The following is a 27,699-nucleotide window of genomic DNA, read 5'->3' on the forward strand; positions in this document are numbered from 1 at the left end:
TGGGCTCAACATTTTGATGCATGACTATAGCTATATTTCATTAGGGGTTTGAGGAGATTTGGTCTGACACCAAAGGCACTCACAAATTCCTACAGATGTGACACGGAGAGCATTCTAACTGGCTGCATCACCGTCTGGTACGGGGTGGGGGGGGAGCGTAGTGGCGGCTACTACACAGGATCGAAATAGGCTGCAGAGAGTTGTAAACTCGGTCACCCAGCTCCATCATGGGTACTAGGGAGATGTGGCGTCATGGTAATCACCATTGGGTCAGTAATCCAGAGAGACGGTTATATGCTGGGGACGAGAGTTCAAATCCCACCATGGCAGGTGGGTGAATTTGAATTCAAGATAAAAAAATGCCTGACTAACACGAAACCATGTCGATTGTCGTAATGTCCTTTTGGGAGGGGGGAATCCTGCCATCTGGCCTATAAATGCAGGCTTAGCTGGTGAAATCCACATCTGTAAATTAATAAATAAAAAATATAGCCTCTGTGGTACCCAAGACATCTTCAAGGAGCCCCATCACCCAGGACATGCCCTCTTCTCATTGCTACCTTAAGGAGAAGGTACAGGAGCCTGAGACCCACACTCAATATTTCAGGAACAGCTTCTTCCCCTCTGCCATCCAATTTCTGAATGGACATTGAACCCACGAACACTACTTCACTACTTCTTTATTTCTATTTTTGTTTAATTTATTTTATTTATCTATTAATGTATACTGTATATACTCACTGTAATTCAGTTTTATTGTCTATTGCATCGTACGGCTGCTGCAAATTTCACAACACACGCCGGTGATATTAAACCTGATTCTGACTCGTCACCACGTGCACAACAGCTCATTTCACGTTCACACCACACTTCCACAGAAAGCTGGGGAGATATCGCAGGTCCTCACCACTCAGCATATAAAACAGCCTATCCAGCTTCTACAGGACCTCTTGTGTCTCCCCAGATCCATCACAGAGTATGGCAGTGGCTCTGCCCAAGACTGTAAGAAATTGCAGAGTGTTTTGGGAACAGCTCAGCACGTCACGGAAACCAGTCTCCCCTCCACGAACTTCTCACTACCCCGGCAAAGCAGCCATTTTCCAACCCGGACATTCCCTCTGCTTCCCCCCTCCCACCATATAGAAACACGAAAGCTTGACTATGTGTATCACCAAGTTCTAGGGCAGCTTCTGTGTCACTGTTACACACCTCTGAATGGACCTACTGACCATTATGCCACCAACGTTTAGGACACCCAAAAAGGTCCTCCCTCTCTGGCGGAGTTCAGAGCTTCTTTCATCACGTCAGTCTCTCAGTTTTCACTACTGTCAGTCACGCAAGTCCCGGGTGGAGACTCAGGAATACCATCACTGCTTCCATAACGGTTTTGTTTGACCAGTCAGGGTCGTTAGCCCTGAACAGAATCCCCGTATCTGGAGGACCGGCGGACCACTCTTAGTCTGGCCTCTGCCCTTTGACCTGTTTGGCATGGGTGACCCTACCAAGAGCCAAAGCATAAAGCCCTGACTCCAGCCAACATGGCTCTCTGGGTCATTGAGGCACGCAAACCTCCAAACCCTACAACGAGGCAGTGGTCCTCTTGGAGGTCTTGAATGGATTCTTGTACATTAAAGATAATCCTTCTCAGAATTTACCTCGCCATGATCCTCAAACCTTATCACCTATCTGCACTGCATGCTCTCAGTAACTGTAATTGTAACACTATTAGATAGGTTCTTGCAGATAGATAGGTTGTTGATCAGCCAGGACATCAAAGGGTGTGGGGAGAAAGCAGGGGAGTGGGGATGACTGGAAGAATTGGATCAACCCATGACTGAATAGCGGAGCAGACTCGATGGGCCAAATGGTCTACTTCTGCTCCTATATCTAATGGTCTTATGGTCTTACTAAATTTTACATTCCCTCCAACCAACACACACTGGAGGAACAGAAGGCCAGGCAGCATCTGTGGAAAAGAGTAAACGGTCGACGTTTCAGGCTGAGACCCTATATTCTACATTCTGTTACCGATTTCCCCTTGTACTACCTCAGTGTCTTGATGTGGTCTGTGCAAACAGAATACAAAACAAATATTTTGCCTCTGCATGTGACAATAGTTGAACAATTGCTTGTGTGCAGAGTGTGGATTGAACTGACCCATCTACTGCTGCTCGTGAGAGTCAGGTTCAGACGCATTTCAATAATAGACAATAGACAATAGACAGTAGGTGCAGGAGTAGGCCATTCGGTCCTTCTAGCCAGCACCGCCATTCACTGTGATCATGGCTGATCATACACAATCAGTACCCCGTTCCTGCCCTCTCCCCATACCCCTTGACCCCGCTATCTATAAGAGCTCTATCTAACTCTCTCTTGAATGCATCCAGAGACTTGGCCTCCACTGCCTTCTGGGGCAGAGCATTCCACATATCCACCACTCTCTGGGTGAAAAGGTTTTTCCGCATCTCTGTTCTAAATGGCCTACCCCTTATTCTTAAACTGTGGCCTCTAGTTCTGGACTCACCCATCAGCGGGAACATGCTTCCTGCCTCCAGTGTGTCCAATCCCTTAATAATCTTATATGTTTCAATCAGATCCCCTCTCATTCTTCTAAATTCCAGTGTATACAAGACCAGTCGCTCCAATCTTTCAACATATGACAGTCCCGCCATTCCGGGAATTAACCTTGTGAACCTACGCTGCACTCCCTCAATAGCAAGAATGTCCTTCCTCAAATTTGGAGACCAAAACTGCACACAATACTTCAAGTGGGGTCTCACCAGGGCCCTGTACAGCTGCAGAAGGACCTCTTTACTCCTATACTCAATTCCTCTTGTTATAAAGGCCAACATGCCATTAGCTTTCTTCACTGCCTGCTGTACCTGCATGCTTGCTTTCATTGACTGATGTACAAGAACACCTAGATCTCGTTGTACTTCCCCTTTTCCTAACTTGACTCCATTTAGATAGTAATCTGCCTTCCTGTTCTTGCCACCAAAGTGGATAACCTCACATTTATCCACATTAAACTGCATCTGCCATACATTTGCCCACTCAGCCAACCTGTCCAAGTCACCCTGCATTCTCATAACATCCTCCTGACATTTCACACTGCCACCCAGCTTTGTGTCATCAGCAAATTTGCTAATGTTACTTTTAATCCCTTCATCTAAATCAGTGGTTCCCAACGTGGGGCGTACGCCCCACAGGGGGGTAATTTGATTTTTAAGGGGGGTAATTCAAGAATGAGTTATTAACAGTGAATTTTTTCTAGTAAGTCTGTGTATGAGTGTGTGTGCGAGTTAATACATATGTGTATATACAGTATGCATACATAAAAATACTTGTGTATGTACATGTGTAATTGCGTATGTACTGTATATATAGTGTATCACCATCATTACAACCATCAAATGGTTTTCATAATTAAATTAATGAATTGACTGATGTAGGAAGGAACGAATGAACGAGTCCAAACGCGTAAGAAACTCGTACGAGGTCACGCCAATGCTGCTTTTTGCAGTAGCTTTCGGTTCTTGGTGGTGTGAAGGTGTGTACATTGCGTCATCTCTTTTAAACGGTGTATCTGTCTTTGTATGCTGTAGAAACGAATCGGCATTGTTTTATTTATTTATTATTATTATTTTAATATCACTTAATGTTCATTTTTTTACAATTTCTTAGTAATTTCTTCCTCAGAACTTTAACAGTCCTTTGGTTCTTTTATTTTTCTCTTTCATGAATGCCATGTTCTTTGGAAGCTTGTTTAAACCAAGTTAATGGTCTTTTAGGCTTCCTCCAGGTGAATAGGAGTTCACTTTTTGAATAATAAGAATTATATATCACCACAGGGGGCATCAGGATTTTAGAGGTGATTAGGTGGGGCATGGCCAAAAAAAGGTTGGGAACCACTGGTCTAAATCATTAGTGTATATTGTAAACAGCTGCGGTCCCAGCACCGAACCTTGCGGTACCCCACTGGTCACAGCCTGCCATTCCGAAAGGGACCCGTTAATCACTACTCTGTTTCCTGTCAGCCAGCCAATTTTCAATCCATGTCAGTACTCTGCCCCCAATACCATGTGCCCTAATTTTGTCCACTAATCTCCTATGTGGGACTTTATCAAAAGCTTTCTGGAAGTCCAGGTACACTACATCCACTGGCTCTCCCTTGTCCATTTTCATAGTTACATCCTCAAAAAACTCCAGAAGATTAGTCAAGCATGATTTTCCCTTCATAAATCCATGCTGACTCAGACTGATCCTTCTACTGCTATCCAAATGTGTCGTAATTTCCTCTTTTATAATTGACTCCAGCATCTTTCCCACCACTGACATCAGGCTAACCGGTCTATAATTCCCTGTTTTCTCTCTCCCTCCTTTCTTGAAAAGTGGGACAACATTAGCCACCCTCCAGTCAGCAGGAACTATTCCTGAATCTATAGAACATTGGAAAATGATTACCAATGCGTCCACGATTTCTAAAGCCACCTCTTTAAGTACCCTGGGATGCAGACCATCAGGTCCGGGAACTTATCAGCCTTCAGACTCAACAGTCTATCCAACACCGTGTCTTGCCTAATATAAATTTCCTTCAGTTCATCCTTTACCCTAGTTCCTTTGGCCACTATTACATCTGGGAGATTGTTTGTGTCTTCCCTCGTGAAGACAGATCCAAAGTACCTGTTCAACTCATCTGCCATTTCCTTGTTCCCCATAATAAATTCACCCGCTTCTGTCTTCACGTTTCATCATGGCTACGTTGAACCTCGCGGTGAAATGCGTGCTTGCGGTCACGACTCAGTGAAAGGGAGCCGCGCAGTCGGCAGCAAGGCAAAGAGGGGCGGCAGGGCGAGGGTTAACAGAAGGACTGTACCTGCAGGGAGAACTGTTGCTGATTAATCAACCTGCGCTTGTCAGGCTTCGGGGAGAGAGCAGGAGAAGGAGGAGAGTTGAATGGGCTGGGCAGGTCCTGACTAGCCTCAAGGCGGGCGTGGAATCAGTCAACAGCTCGATCCAGGAAGCGTTCAGCAGGGAGCTGCCGCGCGGTGAGCAGGCAGAGGCGGTGTTGTCGGCGGCGGAGGAGGAGGTGGCGTGCGGGGAGGGGGCCCGCATGGAGCACCCGCGTGCGACCCCGGGCAGGGGGAAGGGGAGAGCCGGCACCCACGGTTGGCGGGCACAGCGCCAGGGACCCGCCGAGGCGGCGGGCACAAACTCGCGGCGCAACGAGCGGGAGAGGAACAGGGTGAAGCTGGTCAACTTGGGCTTCAGCAACCTGCGGCGGCACGTGCCGCAGTGCGGGGCAGGCAAGCGGATGAGCAAGGTGGACACACTGCGCTCCGCCGTCGACTACATCCGCAAGCTGGAGGTGCTCCTGCAGGACCGGGATCCCTCGACCGACGGGGGCTCAGCCACCGGCTCCCCCAACTCCACCTACTCCTCTGAGGATGCCTCTTGGGACTCCATCTGCTCCGAGCAGGACTTTGAAGCCTGTAAGGCGTGGTTGGGCATAGAATGATGAGGTAAGCTCTCTCCTTCTCTCCTTCTCTCCCAAGGAGATGGAAACTCAGAATCGAAAGATTAACCCCACCAATTCTCCTAACCAAACCCTTGCTCTTCCCTTCTACCTGCCAAGGCTCAACGGCTAAACCGCAGTGAAATACCGTGTTGCTATAGCAACTTCCTCATCCCTTTGACCACGGGTGTTGCACAGACAAGGTCTCAGCAAGATCCCATGGACAGCAATGTTATAATTATTTAGATAGATAGATAGATAGATAGATACTTTATTCATCCCCATGGGGAAATTCAACTTTTTTTTCCAATGTCCCATACACTTGTTGTAGCAAAACTAATTACATACAATACTTAACTCAGTAAAAAATATGATATGCATCTAAATCACTATCTCAAAAAGCATTAATAATAGCTTTTAAAAAGTTCTTAAGTCCTGGCGGTAGAATTGTAAAGCCTAATGGCATTGGGGAGTTTGTTGGCTTTGGTTCTGGGTTACCTGTTGTTATCGAGGATGCAGCAAGATCCCATGATCAGCAATGTCCGAGTTGTCCGTTGGGTATGGGGTAGATATTGGATTGGGACTCTGGTTAATTTATTAAGGATTTAAACCCTTCAGATCTGAGGTAACAACTTCGCCACCGTGCTGGTTCGATCCTGAACTTTGCGGCTGAATTTGCGTGCCCCCATTGTGACCATGTGACCCTACGGCCATGTTTTAGGCCATTCAGCCCGTCAAGTCTGCCATGCCATTCCATCATGGCTGACCTATTATCCCATAGTCTTGCCTTCTCCCTGTAATCTTTGATGCGTATCAGCCGCTTCTTTAAGCATACCCAATGACTTGGCCCCCACAGCTGTCTGTGGCAATGAATTCCGCAGATTCATCTCCCTCTGGCTAAAGAAATTCCTCCTCAGCTCTGTTCTAAAGGGACGTCCTGGCATTCTGAGGCCTTAAACTCCCTCTCCACATCAACTCCATTTAGCTCTTTCAATATTCAATATGTTTCAATGAAATTCACTTCCCTTCTTCCGAATTTCAGTGAGTACAGGTCCAGAACCATCAAATGCTCCTCGTACGTTAACCCTTTCATTCCTGGGATCTTTCTTGTGAACCTCCTCTGGACCCTCTCCAATGCCAGCACATCCATTCCTAGATAATGGGCCCAGAACTGCTCATGATACTCCAGATGTGTTCTCACCAATGCCTTGCTTTTCCCGGGATGCCCCCGTTTCATCCCACACCCCTAAGGCGTGCAGGTTGATTGCTTAGCTGCAAATTGCCCCTAGTTTGTGGAAGAGGGTTAAGAGACGAAGGGAGGTGATGGGGAATGAAGGGAGAGTAAAATGGGATAGTTGTGGATGTGTGGTTGATGGTCAGCACCAGCTCGATGGGCTGCAGGGCCTGTTTTGGTCCTGTATAACTCTCTGAGATTGCAGCCAGAACGACCAAGGAACGAGACAGAGAAAATAAAAAACAAAAGACAAAAGAAAGAGGAAGAGGGAGAATGATAAGAGGGAGAGAGGAAGAACATGGTGTGAGAATGTGAGAAAAAAAGAGACGAAGAAGGAATAAAAAGGGAGAGAGAAAGAAAATGAAAGGAAGAACAAGAGGGTGATCATAAAGAAGGGATAGAAAGAAAGAATGAAAATTGATTGCATCTCTGTTGTGCCTTTTGTGGCTGCGTCAACTCAAGGTGCCAATGAATGTCTCTGGTTTGTACTGTGAACATTGGGCAGGTGTTTCACTTGTTTCTGGGCAGACCCTCAAGGTTCAGGACCTGCTTCCGCTGAGGGAGTTGTCAAGCCGCTGCGCAGGGCTCCCAGCTCCTTCCACCCCCGGGGTCAGCGGTGTTCGACAGGACCCATCGGTGGATGGTTGGGGTGTTGTGCTAAGATGGAATATAAGGGAGACAGAAACAGAGACGGAGACAAGGAGAGTGTGAGAGAGAGAGAGAGAGTGAGAGAGAGAGAGAGGGGGGGAGAGAAAAACACAAAAATACAACTGCAGATGCTGTGGATCAAAGAATACGTACACAACGCTGGAAGAACTCAGCAGGTCAGGCAGCATCCGTGAGAAAAGAGTAGCCAATGTTTCGGGCCGAGACCCTTCATCAGGAATGGGGGGGGAAGAGAGGGCCGAAGCCCAGTAATAGAGAAAGGGGAGGGGGTAGGGCCTAGAGGCACCAGGTGGAAAACCAATCAGAGGAAAGATAAAGGGGGGAGGGGAGGGAATAAGCATGAAAGAACTGTAGAGATAAAGAAGCAGAAAGTTGAAAGGGGAGAGAGGCAGAGAGGGACTTGGGATAGGGGGAGGGGGAGGGAATTACCGGAAATTGGAGAATTCAATGTTCATACCACCAGGCTGTAGACTACCCAGACGGTAGATGAGGTGTTGCTCCTCCAACCTGAGTTTGGCCTCATCATGGCAGTAGAGGAAGCCATGTATGGACATATCTAGATGGGAATGAGAGGGAGAGTTGAAGTGGGTGGCAACCGGGAGATCCTGTCTATTGTGACAGACGGAGCGGAGGCGCTCGACGAAGCGGTCCCCCAATCTGCATCGGGTCTCGCCGATGTAGAGGAGGCCGCACCGGATGCAATAGACGACTCCAGCAGACTCGCAGATGAAGTTAGAGAGAAATATCCTTCCGCTATTTCCCATTGCTTTCTTGTGCTCCCAGTGTGGATATTTAAGGTGCCCAGAACCTTTGTGGATACTTTCTCCAGTTTGTGCAATCATGCCCAAGAATCCCTAGGAACCGGGAGAAGAAAAGATTAAAGGAGATCACCAGGTACTGTTATATCTGGTGACCTCTGAGGAAATTTCCTAGAATCTTTGGTGACATTCCAATCTTTTAAAACTCCTAATGAAATACACCAGGTGGCTACTTTATTGGGAACATCTTCTAGTTATTTCAATTGTCTAATCAGGCAATCATGGCAGCAGCTCAATGCATGGAAGCAGGTAGAGGTTCAGTTGTTCAGAATGGGGAAGGAATGTGATCGTTGGTGCCAGATGGGGTGGCTTGAGTATCTCAGAAATTGCTGACCTGGGGTTTTCACACACAACAGTCTCTGGAGTTTACAGAGAACGGTGCCAGAAACAAAAAACATCCAGTGAGCAGCAGTTCTGTGGGCAAATATGAGAGCGATCAGAGGAGAACGGGCAGACTGGTTCAAGCTGACAGGAAGGTGACAGCAACTCAAAAAGCTACGCGTTTCAACCGCGGTGTGCAGAAGAGCATCTCTGAATGCATCGGGGACATTTATCAGGAGCCCTTTATCATTTACACAGGGCCCTTAGTGTTATCAACGATCCCACCCATCCATCCAGCATCCTCTTTGACTTTCTACCATCAGGCAGGAGACTCCGATGCATAAAGACAAGAACGGTCAGGATGGGAAACAGTTTCTTCCCTCAGGCCATTAGGCTTCTGAACTCCCCACCACATCACATTCAAAGTGTCACCAGATAATTTATTCTGTACCCTACAATATTTAATTTATGCACTTTATTTTGTTTATCTATGCATAATTAATTTGTAGATTTAACTCTTACTTTCCTAAGTTATTGTGTGTGATGAGTACTACACCCTAGTATGGAAAAACATTGTCTCATTTGGCGGTATACATGTATATAGTTAAATGACAATAAACTTGACTTGATTTGAAGTGGACAGGCAACAGAAGCAGAAGACCATGAACATACACTCCATGGCCACTTTATTAGGCACAGGCGGCATTTAATAAAGTGACCACTGAGTGTATTTCATCAATTGGAATGAGATTGGGTGGCAGAGGGATCTGAGAGTGTGAGTACGCAAATCTCTAAAGGTATTCATGTAGATCATGGTTCACATGAAGTTATCAGATTTCATCGCCAAGAAGGGAGATGTGAAAATGTAGAGAAAGGTTTTAGCTAAGCTTTTATCCGAAGAGCACACCAGGAGCAGAGTTCAGAGCTTCCGCGATCACCTTGGGGAAAACGTTTAAAGGAGCTGAAGCCTTTGCAAAAAACAATTCGCCATGATAGAACCTGAAATGCAGGGTTCCAAACGCTAAACAGGTTGGGTTAGTTTTCTTGAAAAGAGAAGCTGCAAGTGGCCTTCAGAATTGTTGACATAAGACTGTAGATGCTGGAATCGGGAGCAGCTGGGGAACTCAACAGCGTCTATGGAGGGAAATGGACAGCTGACGCTTCCGCTCGAGACCCCTCGTGTGGACTGAAGGACAGGTAGGAACAGTAAATAAAGGTGGCAGGAAGGCAGTAGGGCAAGAGCAGGCAGGTGATGGGTGGATCCAGGTGACCCAGCCTCAGTCACTGTTTCCACTCTCCCCTCGTCCATCTGCCTGTCACCCCTCCTCGCCTAGATCCACCAGTCTCTTGCCAGCTCTTGCTCCGCCCCTGTCCTCTCACCTCTGTGTAACAGAGACCTCTCCTCTGGGTTTCTGTTCTAAGTGGACGTCCATCTATTCTGGGGCGGTGCCCTCTAGTCCTTGACTCCCCCACTATAGAAAACATCCGTCCGCATCCACTCTATCTGTGTCCTCTGGTCCTAGACTCCCCCACCATAGGAAACATCCTCTCCACATCCACTCTATCTGTGTCCTCTGGTCCTTGACTCCCCCACTATAGAAAACATCCTCTCCACATCCAATCTATCTGTGTTCTCTGGTCCTAGACTCCCCCACTACTGGAAACATCCTCTCCACATCCACTCTATCTGTGTCCTCTGGTCCCAGACTCCCCCAGTATAGGAAACATCCTCTCCACATCCACTCTATCTGTGTCCTCTGGTCCTAGACTCCCCCACTATAGGAAACATCCTCTCCACATCCACTCTATCTGTGTCCTCTGGTCCTAGACTCCCCCACCATAGGAAACATCCTCTCCACATCCACTCTATCTGTGTCCTCTGGTCCTTGACTCCCCCACTATAGAAAACATCCGTCCGCATCCACTCTATGTTTCAATAGCCTTTCAATATTCGATGGGTTCCAGTGAGATCCCCCCTCATTCTTTAAACTCCAGTCACCAAACGCTCCTCATATGTTAACCCTTTCATTCTTGGGATCATACTCATAAACCTCCTCTGGATCCTCTCCAATGCCTGCACAGCTCTTTATAGTTAACTAGCCCAAAACTGCTCACAATACTCCATACGGTCTGACCCATGTCTTATAAAGCCTCAACATTACACTTTTATGCACTGAGTTGCTGCCACGTGATTGGCTGATTAGATATTTGCATTAACGAGCAGGTGTACAGGTGTACCTAATAAAGTGGCTACTGAGTGAATTTATTACAACGCAGGATGAGACCATTGGTCCCATCATATGAATGCCTGCTCTGAACAGATGAACCCCATCACTCCCCATTCCACTCACCTCATTCACCCCCACGTACCTTCCCAGCAACATCCTCCTCTCATGCTTACACAGGAATAATTCATGGTGGTCCACTGACCTACCAAACCACAAGGCATTGGGTTGTGTGGGGAAACCCACAGGTTGAGAAGGGGAACGTTCAATCTCCACATAGACAGCCCGGGAGGTCAGGGAGACACAGGGGAGACTGCAGATGCAGGATGAAGGGTCTCAGCTTGAAACGTCGACTGTTCATTTCCCTCCATGTACACCGCCCGACCTGCAGAGTTCTTCCAGAACTGTGTACGCGTCATTGTTGGTCAACGTCATACCCGGACCTCTTGAGAAACGAGTCAGCAGCTCTGAATGGCCTGTACGCACACGCTGGGCCTGATGACCTAACTCCATGCTGTGCTTTCAAGATTTCATATTCTACGTTGTATGACTATAGTGAGCAGTGTGAGATCAGTGTGGAAAATGGACCATCAATGTGGGAAAATAATCCAAATCACAATGAACTTACATCCTCTCTAGATGACTCCATGACGCCTCAGCTGGTCTTTCATCGCTTCAGAACCTGTTCTGCAGCGAGTCTGCTTTCCACAGATGTAGAATTGCCTCTTAAGACAGGATAGAGTCATAGAAAAGTACGGCGCAGAAACAGGCCTGTCAGCCCATCTAGTCCATGCTGAACCATTTAAACTGCCTACTCCCATCGACCTGCACCGGGACCATAGCCCTCCATACCCCTACCACCCATGTACCTATCCAAACTTCTCTTGAACATTGAAATCGAGCTCACATGCACCATGTGCACTGGCAGCTCGTTCCACACTCTCACAACCCTCTGAGTGAAGAAGTTTTCCCTCATATTCCCCTTAAACCTTTCACCTTTCACCCTTAACCTATGACCTCAGGTTGTAATCCCACCCTAGCTCAGTGGGAAAAGCCTGCTTGCAGTTACCCTATCTATATGCTCATAATTTTGTACATCTCTATCAAATCTCCCAATCTTCTATGTTTTGAGGAATGAAGCATTCAATCTTTCCACATAACTCAGGTCTTGCACTCCTGGCAAAACCTTTGTAAATTTTCTCTGTACTCTTTCAACCTTAGTTACATCTTGATAGGTGACCAAAACGGCACACAATACTCCAAAGTAGGCCTCAGGAATGGGAGGAGATATTCAGATTTCTATGTTGTAATGCTGTGGTGTTCTGCGACTGTGTTATGGTCCCGATGCAAATCGATGGGATTAGGCAGAACAATAGTTTCATTATTTCATTAGGATTTGGCTGTCTGGTATGGGGGGGGGGGGGGGGGGGGGCACTACTGCACAGGATTGAAAGAAGCTACCGGAAGTTGTGAAATCAGCTCCATCGTGGGTACTAGCCTCCATTGTATCCAAGGCATCTTCAAGGAGCCATACCTCAGAAAGGCAGCATCGTCATCACCCAGGACATGCCTTCTTCTCACTGTTACCATCAGAAGCCTGAAGACACACACTCAGCGATTCAGGAACAGTTTCTTCCCCTCTGCCATCTGATTTCTGAACGGACATTGAACCCATGAATACTACCTCACTACTTTTTTCTCTTTTTGCACTATTTTTAATTTAACTATTTAATATACATGCATATACTTGCTGTAATTGATGGACTTAACGATTTTTGTCTATATTATCATGTACTGCATTGTACTGCTGCCACAAAGTTAACAAATTTCACAACATGTGCCAATGATATTAAACCTGATTGTGAACAGTTTGGCATGAACTAGATGGGCTGAATGGCCTGTTTCTGTGCTCCATGGCTCTGTGACCTGAACTGCACTTTCTCTGAACAGTAACTCTATATTCTGCACTCTGGGTCTTTTCCCTTTTCTATTACCTCACTCTGCTTATGTACAAAATGATCTGTCGGGGTGTTATACAGGCAAAGCTTTTCCCTGTATCTTGGTGCACGTGACAACGGTAAACCAATAGCCATCTACCGACCTACGTCCACCACTGAAAATCGCACCCCATCAATATGCCCTTCTCCCGTGGTCGCTCTTAGACCTTCCTTGAATCCCGCTCTGTCATTAGTCTCAGATATTCCCAGCAGGAAAGACTTCCACCTTCACCCCATTTTCCTGCTGAAGGCATTCCTTCTGAACCCTGCATTGGAAATGCATTCCTGGCGCTCTCATATTTACAGCCGCTGGTTCTCGATCTGCGTCCTCTCAGGACAGAGTCACAATCAAGTTTATTATCATAGACGTATGTGGTAAAACTTATTTTAAAAGATTACTGATCTGTTACAGTAATAAATAAATGATAAAAGTTAACATTACTTAATTAGTCCTGTAGACTGTTTATTCATTTCCATAGATGCTGCCTGACCTGCTGAGTTCCTCCGGCATTTTGTGCGCATTGAAATTAATTAATGGATAAGTAGATAGATAAGTGAACAGACATGAGAAGGGAACATGCATTCTACTCATTGCTACCATCAAGGTACAGGAGCCTGACGACACACACCCAACATTTCAGGAACCTCTACCGTCAGATTTAGGAATGGACAATGAACCCACGAACACTGCATCGGCATACTTCTCCTTATTTTTTTACTCTCTTTCTGCACTGCTTGTTTAGTTTAATTTATTAATTATAATTGAATTTAATATTATAAATACTTCTAGCTGGCCGGTGGCGTAGTGGCATCTGCACTGGACTCTGAAGCAAGAGGTCCCGGGTTCGAATCCAGCCGACCCCTTTTCATGTTTTCCATCCGTGCTGGGTTGAGCGTCGAGCTGGAAACTCGGCCTCGTAAGGAACAGACAAGTACTAAAGAAACGGCAGGGAGTGCCACACAATGCTCAGAGAGGAACGACAAACAATATATACTTCATATTGCAATTTCTCATTTTTATTATCAAGTATTACAATGTACTGCCATCACAAAACAACGCATATCATGACATCTGCCAGTGATATTAAACCTGATTCTGATAAATAAATTGAAAGCGGAATAGTGAGATAGTGGTCATGGGGTCGTGGGCCGACCAGGAATCTGAAGGCGGAGGGGAAGGACTTTGCGTGTGTGTCCCAGATGGTGAGGGGTCCTTAATGACGGATGCCGTCTTTTTGATGTACTGCCTTTTCAATCTGATGACCTCAGTGGTGGGGAGGGCAGTGCCCAGGGTGGGGCTTCTTCTTCTTTTGTTTAGGGCAACAGTGAAGTTCCTCCATCTCTGGCCGCGTTCACAGCTTCCTCCCTCATATCAGTAGCTTCCTCTCGGTTTACTGTCAGTCATGCAGATCCTGTTGTACTCAGATGCAAAAGGGATCTTCACTGCTGTTTCTGTAACAGTTTTCTTTGGTCAGTCAGGGTTGTTAACCCTCAGCTGAACCCTGGTGGACCGGTGGGCCACTCTTGGTCTGTCCTCTACCCTTTGACCTGTTTGGCATGGGTGACCCGACCAAGAGCCAAAGCATAAAGCCCTGACTCCAGCCAACATGGCTCTCCGGGTCATCGAGGGATGCCAGCCTCCAAACCACGACAAAGTTGTGGTCCTCTTGGAGGATGATGGAACTGACCGACTATATCCCTCTGCGGCCTCAGAACGCAGCAGTGCGGGTGACTCTCCTCAGGCAGGTCCTACATGTATCGCAAGTCCCTTTTGAACTTGGGCTACGGATAACGCGGTTCCCTCCAAAGTAACCGCCAGGCGAAGACACTCCCATGATTGTCTATCTTCATTCTAGTCTTGAGATGCACTCAAGGGATCCAAAGATGGCACCATCCCAGTGATAGTAGATGTTGGAATGTGGAACGACACACAACACTCTGGAGGAACTCAGCAGATCAGACAGATCCACGGAGGGAAGTGAACAGTGGGCACTTTAGAAACATGGAACGTACCAAAGTCCAGACCTTTCAGCTCATGAAGTTGTGCCAGTCCATGTAAGTCTACTCCAAGATCAATCGGAATCAGAATCAAGCTTAGTATCACTGGCACATGTCACGAAATTTTACAGCAGCAGCACAATGCAGTACATGGTAACAGAGAGAAAAACATGAATGCAGTAAGTATATATACAGGTTTCCCCCGCTATCCGAAGGTAGAGTGTTCCTATGAAACCGTTTGTAAGCCAAAATGGCATAAAGCGAAGAAGCAACTACCATTAATTTATATGGGAAAAATTTTTGAGCATTCCCAGACCCAAAAAATAACCTACCAAATCATACCAAATAGCACATAAAACCTAAAGTAACTCGAACATATAGTAAAAGCAGGAATGATATGATAAATATACAGCCTATATAAAGTAGAAATATTGTATGTACAGTGTAATTTCACTTACCAGAATCAGAAAGATTGAGCTAGAACCGATTTGTAGAGAAAAAAATCGGCACATACACAGGTGCACACACACCTGCCCGCGCAAGGCTTCACGGTCGTTGTAGTCTTTCTCGGGGTAAACACAAGTTTAAAGCGGGCGCCTTTTTCCGTAAAAGTGAAAATCCTCTTTCGGTTGGCGAAAACAGGTACTAATGTAAGTCTTTCGTAAAAGCGAAGTTGCGTAAAGCGAACATTTACGTTTGGAAAGCAGGGGACACCTATATATAATATAATAGATACATTAAATAAGTAGTATAAAATAGAAACAAAAAAGTAGAGAGGTAGTGTTCATAGGTTCGATGTCCATTCAGAAACTGGATGGCAAATTCTGGAAAGATGTCTTCACTACGTTATCGTGTATTCTGAATCAGCACCTAGAACCAAACCCCTTAATTGCTCTGTTCGGTTTTTGAGGCAAGACAGATTTATGTCTGGGTCCGACCAAATGCCGAATATTATCCTTTGCCTCTCTCCTGGCTAGACGCTTGATCCTCCTTAGATGGAGAGATGCTGCCCCGCCCACTCATGCGCAATGGCTTAACGACATTATGGCCTGCTTGGACCTCGAAAAAATTCATTATTCAGTTCTTAATTCAGATCTAAAGTTCCATAAGGTCTGGGGACCTTTTATCGAGTACTTTCATAACCTTCCTCTTGACTAGGGTTTTTTTTTCCTTCTTCTTCTTTTCGGTCCCTTGCTTTCAGCTCCCTTTTTTTTCTGGTAGTAGGCATTATTATCCTCTGTTGCTAAGTGTATTCACAGTCTGGGAGTTTGACTGTCCTGACCTATACTCTTTATATTGTGTTGTGGTCGGTCTGGAGTTGTTGTTGTTTTTTCTTGTGTTGTGGGGCTTGGGGAAGATACTAAGCTTACTTGTCTTTAATTCAGGTGCTTTTTTGTAAAATTCTCTTCCTTTGTAGCATATTGTTATTGTATGCTTAATTTTGCACTGTATTAATGTTCCTCATTGGGATTTGGGGTTTTTAATTTGTAAAATGTTTTGAAAAACTAATAAAAAAAATTTTTAAAAAAAGAAATTGGATGGCAGAGGGGAAGAAGCTGTTCCTGAATTGCTGAGTGTGTGTGTTTAGGCTTCTGAATCTCCTTCCTGATGGTAGCAACGAGAAGAGGGCACGTCCTGGGTGATGGGGGTCCTTAATAATGGATGCCATCTTTCTGAGGCATTGCTCCTTGAAGATGTCCTGGATTCTACGGAGGCGAGTACCTATGGGTGGAGAGGACTAAGTTTACAACTCTCTGCAGCTTACTTCGACCCTGTGCAGTAGAACCCCTCCCACCCCCCATGCCAGCCGGTGTTGCTGCCAGGAAGACTGCTCTCCATGGTATAATTGTAGGGATTTTCCAGCGTTTTTGGGCACATACCAAATCTTCTCAAGCTGCTCATGAAAAACAGCCACTGTTGAACCTTCTTTGTAGCGGCATCGATATGTTGGGTCCAGAGTAGATCCTCAGAGATACTGACTTGAAATTGCCCACTCTCTCCATTTCTGATCTAACGCTTCGTTCCTACACAGCCGATAAGCCTCCATTTTTCTTTCATCCATGTGCCTGTCCTCTGCCACCAACCCTGGCGGTGCTTTCCAAGCTCCTTTTGGTAGGATAGGCCATTAAATGGCAACTGTTGTGTGCAATTCCGATGAGAATCATCAAATATTCCTGTTCCGGACTACTGCAGTTGAAATCCCAGCCACAGCCATCGGTACTTCCACAAGTGGGACCTCCTGGTGGCCAAACAGTTTAATTCCAATTCCCATTCCTATACCGACATGTCGATCCAAGATGAGGCCACCCTCATGGGGGAGGAGCAAAACCTAGTATTCTGTCTGGGTAGGCTCCAACCTGATGGCATGAATATTGATTTCTCCTTCCAGTAAACAATAAACCTCCCCCCCCCCCCCAACCTCTATTACCCATTCTGACCTTTTACTTCTTCTCACCTACCTATTACTTCCCCGGGCCCCCTCCTCCTTCCCTTTCTCCTATACTCCGCTCTTCTCTCCTGTCAGCTCTTTCTTCTCCAGCCCTTAACCTTTCCCACCCATCTGTCTTCACCCATCCAGCTAGCCTCCTCCCCCTGTTCCCAGCTTTCTATTCTGGCTTCTTCCCCCTTCTTTCTCAGCGCTGAAGAAGAGTCTTGGCCTAAAACATTCGCTCTTTATTCCTCCCCATAGATGCTGCCTGACCTGCAGAGTTCCTCCAGCATCTTGTGTGAGTTGCTCTGGATTTCCAGCATCTGCAGAATCTCTTACCTTTGTTCTTGTTGTGTTTAGGATTAGGGTTAGGGACTCTGAGCGGCATAGGAAGTCATTCCTACCTGTGGCCATCAAACTTTACAACTCCTCCCTCGGAGTGTCAGACACCCTGAGCCAATAGGCTGGTCCTGGACTTATTTCCACTTGGCATGATTAACATTATTATTTAATTATTTATGGTTTTATATTGCTATATTTCTTCACTATTCTTGGTGCGGCTGTAATGAAACCCAGTTTCCCTCAGGATCAATAAAGTATGTCTGTCTGTTTGTCTGTTTATAGCTTTTATTGCTATGTATTACAACAAATTTCACAACATATGCTGGTGATATTAAATCTGACTCTGAGTCTGTGTAAAAAAGCCTACTTCTGACATCTCCCCTAAAATTTCCTCCATTCACCTTAAAGCACGTCCTCTGGTATTAGTTATTGCCACCCAGGGATAAAGGTGATAGCTATACCTTCTAAATCATCAATTTAGAGGGTATACAACGTGCCGTGCCATTCAACGTAGGCAATCGCAGTCAATGACCATGATTGTTCTTGGCAAGTCTTTCTACGGAAGTGGTTTGCCATTGCCCTCTTCTGGGCAGTGTCTTTACAAGATGGGTGACCTCAACGAAACCTATCGGGTGTTGAACGGCCTCGACAGAGTGGATGCTGAGAGGGTGTCTCCTCTGGTGGGGGAGTCGGGCCAGAGGACACAGCCTTAGAATAGAGAGGCGTCCTTTTAGAATGGAGATGAGGAGGAATTTCTTTAGCCAGACAGTGGTAAATCTCGAGAATTCTTTGCCACAGGCCGCTGTGGAGGCCAAGTCATGTTAAGGCAGAGGCAGATAGATTCTTGATTAGTCAGGGCGTGAAGGGATATGGTGGGGGGGTGGGGGGAAGGCAGGAGATTGGGGCTGAGAGGAAAAATGGACTAGCCATGACAAAATGGCAGAGCACCAGGACCTGTGATATGCATTAGCTGCTCATACCACCATCCACCACCTTCTCCCATGGTTTCACATGGCCCTGATCGGAGACTAAGTAGGTGCCACACCTTGCCCAAGGGTGACCTGCAGGCTAGAGGAGGGAAAGAGCGCCTTACATCTCCTTTGGTAGAGACGTATCTCCACCCCGACACCCATCACTTGTTCTATGCCTCTTATCATCTCCTACACTTCTACCAAGTCACCTCTCATCTTCTTTCACTCCAAAGTGTCGTCTTCCTCGTCTCTCAGCGAGCTGGGGGTCGACGTTTTGGAGCGAAGGAAGATAGGAGCTCTTTCTCCAGTCCCTTGAGCCATCCATTCCTCACAGTTCCTCCGGCACACCGTGTGTTGTTGAAAACTTCATTCTCAAGGGTTAAAGGGAACTCTCACCAATTAAACTGAAAGCTGGAGTTTCACTACCGTAGAACCATTGAAACCCACTGGCTTCAAAACTGCAAGATCGAGCTTGAGGGTTGGACTTGTGCCACGCAGTAATGATTTCAGGAAACCTCTTGCTCGCTTCAAAATGAAACCACATGAGAAAACTTTGTTTGCACAGTTGCACGGCCGACAAGCAGGCAAGATCCAACAAATGTGAGGCTAAGAAGCAACAAATTAGAACAGAACGCAGACAATCTGGGAACCAGTTGTTCAGAGACACTGGCGGTCTGGCATCTGGCTCACTCATTAATCCAGACCGTGAGCCGGTGGTTCGGAATACAATTCGAGTGTGCAGCTGGTATTATTGTCCTCCTTGTTTTGTGTGCCATCCGTACAGATAATCCCTTCGCGTCAGTCCACTGAGACAGTATAAAAGGGAAAGGAACAAGTAGAACATGAAAGCGGCTACGCGGGTCGACACGGTGGTTATGGAATGCTTGCTTTTATCAGTCAAGGCACTGAGTTCAAAAGTCGTGAGGTTATGTTGCAGCTTCATAGATTCTGGTTGGGCCACATCTGGACTATAGTGTACAGTTGTGGTCGCCCTAATATAGGAAGGATGTGGAGGCTTTGGAGAGGGTGCAGAAGAGGTTTCTACCTGGTTTTGAGGGCACGTGTTATCACGAGAGGCTGGACAAACTTGGGTTGTTTACTCTGGAGCAGTGGAGGCTGAGGGGAGATCTGACAGAGGTTTACAAGATTACGAGAGGCATGGATAGAGGAGACAGGGAGTGACTTTTTTCTAGGGTAGAGATGTCTAATACCAGTGGCCTTGCATTAAAGGTGAGAGGGGGTGGGTTCCAGGGGAATGTGAGGGGTAAGTTTTTACTCAGATAGTGGTGGATGCCTGGAATGTGTGGTAGAGGCAAATATATTAGAAGCTTTTAAGAGACGTTTAGATAGGCACATGGATGTAAGGAAGATGGAGGGATATGGACGTGATGTAGGTAGGAAGGATTAGTGTTTGGCTGTTATTGATTTGCTTTTTAGCTGGTTCGGCAGAGCATTATGGGCTGAATGGCCTTTCCTGTGCTGTACTCTCCTATGTTCTATGTAGAGCATGAAACGCTGTCGTAGGAAAGCAACGTCCATCATCAGAGATCCCTACCACCCAGGCCACGGTCTCTTCTCACTGCTGCCATCAGGTAGAAGGTACAGGAGCCTCAGGACTCGCACCACCAGGTTCAGGAACAGTTACTACCCTCAACTGTCAGGCTCTTGAACAAAAAGGGATAACTACACTCACTTACCCATCCATTGAGATGTTCCCACAACCAGTGATCTCAGTTTAAGGATTCTTTATCTTACTTATTCTCGATATTTATTGCTATTTATTTATAACTGCATTTGCACCGTTTGTTGTCTTCTGGTTGATCTTTCATTGATCCTGTTATAGTTACTATTCTATCGATTTGCTGAGTATGCCCACAGGAAAATGAATCTCAGGGCTGTATATCGTGACATGTGTTCTTTGATAATAAAATTTACTTTGAACTTTGAGAATGCAGAGTAAGGTGTTGCAGTTACAGAGAAACTGCAGCGCGGGTAGACAACAAGGTCAAGAGTCAATCTTATTGTAAAAGTTCATTGGTCTTATAACAGCAGGGTAGAAGCTGTCCTTGGGCCTGGTGATAAGTGCTTTCGGGCTTTTCTACCTGCTGCCTGGTGGGAAGGAGGGAGAAGAGGTAATGCCCGTGATAGATGGGACCTTTCGTTATGTTGACTCTGCGGTAGGCAGAGTTCATGGAGGAGAAGCTAGTTTCCACGATGTAATGGGCTACGTCCACAACCTAGACCATATGACGTAGAACGTTACAGCACAGTACAGGCCCTTCTGCCCACAATATTCTGCTGGCCCTTTAACCTACTCTAAAATCAATCTAAGCCTTCCCTTGCCATTTTTCTTTCATCCCTGTGCCTATCTGAGAGTGTTAAATACCCCTAATGTATCTGTCTCTACCACCATCCCTGGCAGTTTCATGCACCCACCACTCTGTGTAAAAAAAACCACCTCTGATATCAGAATCAGAATCAGGTTTATTATCACCGGCTTGTGACGTGAAATTTGTTAACTTAGCAACAGTAGTTCAATGCAACACATAATATAGAAGAGAAAAAAATAAATAAACAAATTAAGATAATAATAAATAAATAACTTACAGATACGTGTATTGAATAGATTAAACATCATGCAAAAAACAGAAATAATATATACTGTATTGAAAAAGTGTTCAAGGGTTCAATGTCCATTTAGAAATCGGATGGCAGAGGGGAAGAAGATGTTCCTGAATCGCTGAGTGTGTGCCTTCAGGCTTCTGTACCTCCTTCCTGATGGTAGCAATGAGAACAGGGCATGTCCCAGGTGCTGGAGGTCCTTAATATTGGACGCTGCCTTTCTGAGACACTGCTCAGTGAAGATGTCCTGGGTACTTTGTAGGCTAGTGCCCAAGATGTAGCTGACTAGACTTACAACCTTCTGCAGCTTCTTTCGGTCCTGTGCAGTAGCCCCGCCCCCCCATACCAGACAGTGATGCAGCCTGTCAGAATGCTCTCCATGGTACAACTATATTCCCTTATACTTTCCTCCAATTACCTTAAAATTATGACATTACCAACCTAGGGTTTCTTGTAGTCCTGGGCAGAGCAGTTGCCATACCAACTTATAGAGTTATAGAACAATACAGCACAGGAAAGGGCCCTTTGGCCCATCTAGTCCATGCTGAATGATTTAAGTTGGCTCGTCCCATCGCCCTGCACCATCCTTTCCCTCCTTTCCCTTCCCATCCGTGTACCCATCCAAACTTTTCCTAAACATTGAAATCAAAATCACATCCACCACTCGTGCTGATAGCTCGTTCCACACTCTGAGTGAAGAAGTTTCACCTTTCACCCTTCACCCATGCCCTCTCGTTGTAGTCCCACCCAACCAGGGTTCTGTCCGTGGTGCAGGAAGTTTGGTGAGGATCAAGGAGGACATGCCTCCTGAGGAAGTAGAGGCGTCAGTAAGCTTTCTAGGCCGTGGTGTCTCTGTAGTTGGACCAGGACAGGCCACTCACTCCAGAGAGTTCGAAGCTCTCAGCTCTTACCCCCAGCTCTACTGATGTAAACAAGAGCATGTGTACCGACTTCCTTCCTGAAGTCAAGTCACTGCTGACACTGAGGGAAAGATTGCTGTCATTTGACCCTGCCGTTAGGCTCTTTCTCTTTCCATTTGAGACTACGGGGAGGAGCAGGGCTCTGGACTGTGGGCCGGAGACAATGCTCCGACTGGTGACAGGGGTCTGGAGTGTGTCCAGGGTCAGGATCCGGATTGGGATTGGAATGCTGGGGGTACGGAACCTGTGTCACCCTGCAACCGGAGCCGGGGTCCAGAACATTTCCCGTTCCCTTTAAACTCAATGGATTCACTGAAAATTCATCATAGTACCGCACAGCACAGTATAGGCCCTTCGACCAACCTTCTAAACTACTCTAAAATCAATCTAGCCCTTTTCTCCCACATAGCCCTCCATTTTTCTTTTATCCATGTGCCTTTCTAAGAATCCCTTAAATGTCCCTTATGTATCTGCCCCCCCCCCCCCCCCCCCCAGCAGTGCTTTCCACACACACGTCACTCTCTGTCTAAAAAACCTTCCTTTAATGTATCCCCATACTTTCCTCCAATCACCGTAAAATTATGGCAACCATATTAGCCATTTGGGCTCTGGGTAAAAGTCTCTGGCTGTCCTCTCTATCGCCGCTTCTTATTTATTTGCTTGTTTGTTTATTTTTTTGTTTGTTGAGCTACAGCATAGAACAGGCTCTAAGCAACCCACACTTTCCAGCAACAGCAGATCTGAGATTGGAACAGGTTCTACCGGCCTTTCGAACCACGCCACCCAGTAACCCCAAATTTAACCCCAGCTTAATGACAGGACAACTTACAATGTCCAATCAACCTCCTCCCCAGTGTGTCTTTGGGCTGTGGGGGTGGGGGGGGGGGCGGAACCGGAGTCCAGAGAAAGCCCAGCATTCCACGTGGAGGGCATACAGTCTCCTTATGGATGGGGCCGGGATTGAACTCCAAACTCCAACACACCGAGCTGTAATAGCTAACCACTACGTTACCGTGGCTTATCATCTTCTACACCTCTGTCGGCCTCAGAATAGAGGGACAGCCTTTTAGAACAGAGACAAGGAGGAATTTCTTTAGCCAGAGGGTGGTGAATCTGTGGAATTCATTGCCACAGACAACTGTGCAGGCCAAGCCATTACGTATATTTAAGGCAGAGGTTGATAGATTCTTGATTAGTCAGGGCATAAAAGGTTATGGGCAGAAGGCAGGAGATTGTGGTTGAGAGGGAAAATAAATCAGTCATGATAGAATGGTGGAGCAGACTTGATGGGCTGAATGGCCTAATTCTGCTCCTATGTCTTATGGTCTCGCCTCACCTCTTATTCTCCTTTGCTCCAGAGAGAAAAGCCCCAGCTCGCTCCACCTATCCTCAATATTCCTACCCTTAATAGGAATAGTATTGAATTGTCTGGGAAGTCTGTTGGCTCAGTTGCACCGTGGATCCAAGGGCGGCAGATTATTGGGATTTTACTGGCCGTGCAAATGCGTTCAGTGGTTCAGTGCACTGCGGTGTCATGAGGAGCATTGTCAATCGGAAATCTGTCACCCGACCAAAGCCTGGCCAGAAGGTTAGGGTGCAAGGGTTAGGGTTCAAGAGGAAGAGCAAGGGAGATGTTTGAGGGGCTTTGGGGGGGGGGAGGATGTTTCTTCTCTCTGCACATTGGGTGTTCCACAGTCTTTCTTTAATGAGTTCTTTTGGGTTTCTCTGTTTCGTAGCCGCCTGTGAGGGGACAAATCTCACGGTTGTATAATGTATACGTACTCTGAGCTTTGAAACTTCAGCACTGTGGATTGTAGGAGGAACAGAGCGGTAGGAGAAATGAGAGGAAGTCAGGAAAGAAATGGATATTGGTTTTCAAAGCTCCAAGTACATTTCTTTTCGAAGTATACAGCCCTGTGATTTGTCTTCCTCACAGACAGCCACCAAACAAAGAGAAACCATGGAACCTGTTCAAAGAAACACATCAAAAATAAATTGTGTAAACGGGAACAAAAATACGAGCAAAAAAAAACCTCACAGACAATAAACCGCAAAATCGAAAGAGTCCAGGCACGTTCAGTTCGGCTCAGTGTTCACTACCTTCAAGCTGTCCCAATTCAAGTTCCCCCAAAATAGCCATAGAACCCAGAAATACAACATAATGCGAACTACGGAGTCCAATTCACAAACCGCATCAATTAAACCTTGCCCAAGACCCAGGACTCCAGCAGCATCTTTGGACAGCGTCGGGGGAAAGAGAGACGATAAGAATAATGGGACTTTCCTTCGGGAGCAGAGAGAGAGGGAGAGGTAGAACGTCACACACAGACACCTTCCTCCGGCAGCAGCGAGGGATAGGCTGGTAGAGGGCGCCGAACGCCCGCTCACCTTCCGCTCACTCCTCAGTGACTTCAATCTTCCTCAGCACTTTAGTCGGTGAGATCAGCGAGAGACAGGGTCGATCGTGGACTTGTGCCATGTCTCCAGGTTCCTTATTATTAATGTTGTTATTGGTTTATTATTGTTCCCAGTGCTGAGGAGTAGATGAGTTCACCAAGGTAGCGTAACATTATTATAGTGCCAGTGGCCTGGGCTGGGTTCTACTGCAGTCTGTTAGGGGTTTGCACGTTCTCCCCGTGACTCAGGTGCTCACATTCCAAAGGCGTACGGGATAGTAACAACTGGTCACATGGATGGAGTGGACTCTTTGGGTCACAATAATAATTTCTTTTTTATTTTGCAGGTCTTCAAGTTACTTGGTCCAATATTTCTCAAATGGGAGTGGGCGTGCTGTGTCCTCCCTCTGACCTTGTGTGTCTTCTGAAGAAAGAAATCTCCACTTCTCGAGGACCCTAGGTCAACAAGAACAGGACTTTCATAACTCAACAAGATTCTGCTTTGGAACTATAGCTGTCTCTCCAAGGCAGGCTCATTGCAAAAGACGTTATTTATGATGTAAATACTGTAAATGTATAAGTTTTGTTGAGGCAAGTTGGAGGGAGAGGCGTGCTGTTGTGTTATTGGGAAGCGATGTGGTGGGAGGATTACACTGGAGGCTTAATTGATCTTCAATAGCCAGAGACGCTTTTCACGGATAACCCTGTCTCTTTGCCAAGATTCTAAATGAACTTTCTTCTAGTCAAATCCCTTTGCCAACTGTCTTCCAAACTCCTCAGTAAGTGGCCGTTGCTTATTTAGAGAAATCTGCCAAGTGTTCATCTTGAAGTTACCTTCGCAAGGAAACCTATTGCTGTCCCGTGACGTCACCTACTGAAGAGGCTTTGAGCCAACAGTCGCTTTGAGATATAATGTATGTCTCTGCAAACACTGGAGATATTTACTTCAGGCGTTGTTTGATGTCTAATTTACATGGAAAGAGTTGGTGTTTGGATGATATATATACTCAAAGGGCTTCACTCCTAATGTTTACAATGGATAAATATTTCTATATAGAATAATTACATCAATGGCAATTGACTATTAAATTGCACTTAAGAGTCACAGAATAATACAGGTCCTTTGGTTCATCAGGTTAATGCCAATTATCAACCACCCATTGACACTAGCTGGTAATTTACAGTGGACAATTAATGCATGCCTTTAGGATGCGAGAGGAGATCGGAGCACCTGAGAGAACTCATATGGTTGCAGGGAGAGCCTGCAAACTCCGTAAAGACAGCACTGGAGATCAGGATCGAACCGGGTCACCGGACTGTTTGTTAGGGGTTGTCGATCGACAAGATATTTCTCGGTGGGTTTTTCTTTGCTTCTTATTTTCCCAGGAGATCTTTGCCATCCATCTGACAGAGGAGGGTGGGAAGTTTAATAGCTGGCTGGACCTCAGACAGTGCAGTGCTTTTGTGTTCTCCAGCGGTAGGGTGGAGTTTGAGCCCTATGAGGGGGTGCTGCATATTCCGGGTGAAATCAATCCATTGCTGTATAAAAGTAGATTCTGTTTATTGTTAAGCAAAACAACATTAAGTTCAAGTCTATTGTCATCCAACCATACACAGGTATACCGCCAAATGAAACAACATTCCTCCGGACAAGGGTGCACGACACATTCAGTATAACACACACACACACACAACACATAAAGTAACATTTGTATGTTCTTTATGTGACATGTATGACATGAGTGATATTCCTTGGAATATATTTCTGCAGAAGCGGTTTGCCAATCCTTTCTCCTATCGCATGTTGAAAGGTCTGGATAGAGTGGATGTGGAGCGGATGTTTCCTATGGTGGGGGAAGCCTTAGTCCAAAGCGCACAGCCTCAGAATAGAGGGACGTCCATTTGGAACAGAGATGAGCAGCAATCTCTTTAGGCAGAGAGTGGTGAATTTGTGGAATTTGCTGCGTGGGCGGCTGTGGAGACCAAGTCATTGGGTATACTTAAGGCAGAGTTTGATAGATTTTTGATTAGTCAGTGTATGAAGGAATATGAGGAGAAGGCAGGAGATTGGGGCTGAGAGGGATAATGGATCAGCCATGATGAAATGGCAGAGCAGACTCGATGGGCCAAATGGCCAAATTCTGCTCCTATATCTTATGGTCTTCTTCTGGGCAGTGTCCTTACAAGATGGGTGACCCCAGCCATTATCTCTTCAGAGATTGTCTGCCTGGCGTCAGTGGTCACAAAACCAGGACCTGTGTAACCTTTGCACCAGCTCCCATTGCTTCACATTGCCCCGTTCAGGGGGCTAAGCAGGTGCTACACCTTGCCCAAGGGTGACCTGCAGGTCAGCAGAGGGAAGGAGCACCTTACACCTCTTTTGGTAGAGACGTATCTCCACCCCACCACCCAAAAGTCATGTGACCACAAATAAACTAACAGGTTAGAAAATATATTCTAGAAGACTGACATTTAGCATAAGGTGCATCCGCAAGTTAAAAAGTAAACAGTATAACACTACTGGCACTTCATACATGATGCAATATGGCTGGTGGCGGGGGTTTAGTAGTCTCACAGCTTGGTGGGAGATGCCATCATAACAGTCCTTATCCTAATGCTGAGGTACCTCCAGCCTGATTTTAAGGTGGGGGGGGGTCAAGGAAATTGTTGGACAGATGGGAGTTATAGCATCCTGATGATAGCTGGTGGATTTTCCGGATAATGGGATCTATTAATACACAATACACAGTCCTGATTCTCTGTATTGGCCAACCCCCTGTACAGTGCACACAATTGCCTTCACCCGTAACGTTGACTTTGGATGGTGGAGACAGACAGAAGTCATCAATGGCCTATTGTACACTAGGGGCTAAGGGCTCAAAAAGAGGAAGAGGAATCCTAGTTCACTTTTTGTTTAGACGTGGTAACAAGTTTTCTAGTGAGCCTGCCCAGGCCTAAAGGGAGTTTGGAAAATGGAGTTTCAAGGAAGCTGAGGTCAGACACATACCGAGTATTTCTCAAGACAGGTCCAGTTTCAAAGATCAAAGTTCAAAGTAAATTTGTTATCAAAGTGTCATCATATACAACCCCGAGATCCATTTTCTCGCAGGCATTCACAGTAGAAAAGAAGTACAACAGAATCAATGAAAAGCTACACACAGACAAAGACTGGCAGACAACGTGTAAAATGAGCAAACTGTGAAAATACAAAGTAAAAACAAAAAATAAATAAAATTGAGAACCTGA

The 27,699-nt window shown here is 46.1% G+C and overlaps 1 protein-coding gene across 1 annotated transcript; it reads left to right on the plus strand.

Annotated features, from left to right (window-relative positions):
* Window positions 1–252: 252 nt before the first annotated feature.
* On the plus strand, window positions 253–27,699 carry LOC140718993 (achaete-scute homolog 2-like). The gene is made up of 3 exons (XM_073033303.1): window positions 253–269; window positions 4,921–5,522; window positions 24,801–27,699. Exons 1-2 carry the CDS (start codon window positions 253–255, stop codon window positions 5,516–5,518), a joined length of 615 nt encoding a protein of 204 aa, XP_072889404.1. The 3' UTR covers window positions 5,519–5,522; window positions 24,801–27,699.

The sequence above is a fragment of the Hemitrygon akajei genome, chromosome 31 (assembly GCF_048418815.1).
Source record: "Hemitrygon akajei chromosome 31, sHemAka1.3, whole genome shotgun sequence".
Taxonomy (NCBI): domain Eukaryota; kingdom Metazoa; phylum Chordata; class Chondrichthyes; order Myliobatiformes; family Dasyatidae; genus Hemitrygon; species Hemitrygon akajei.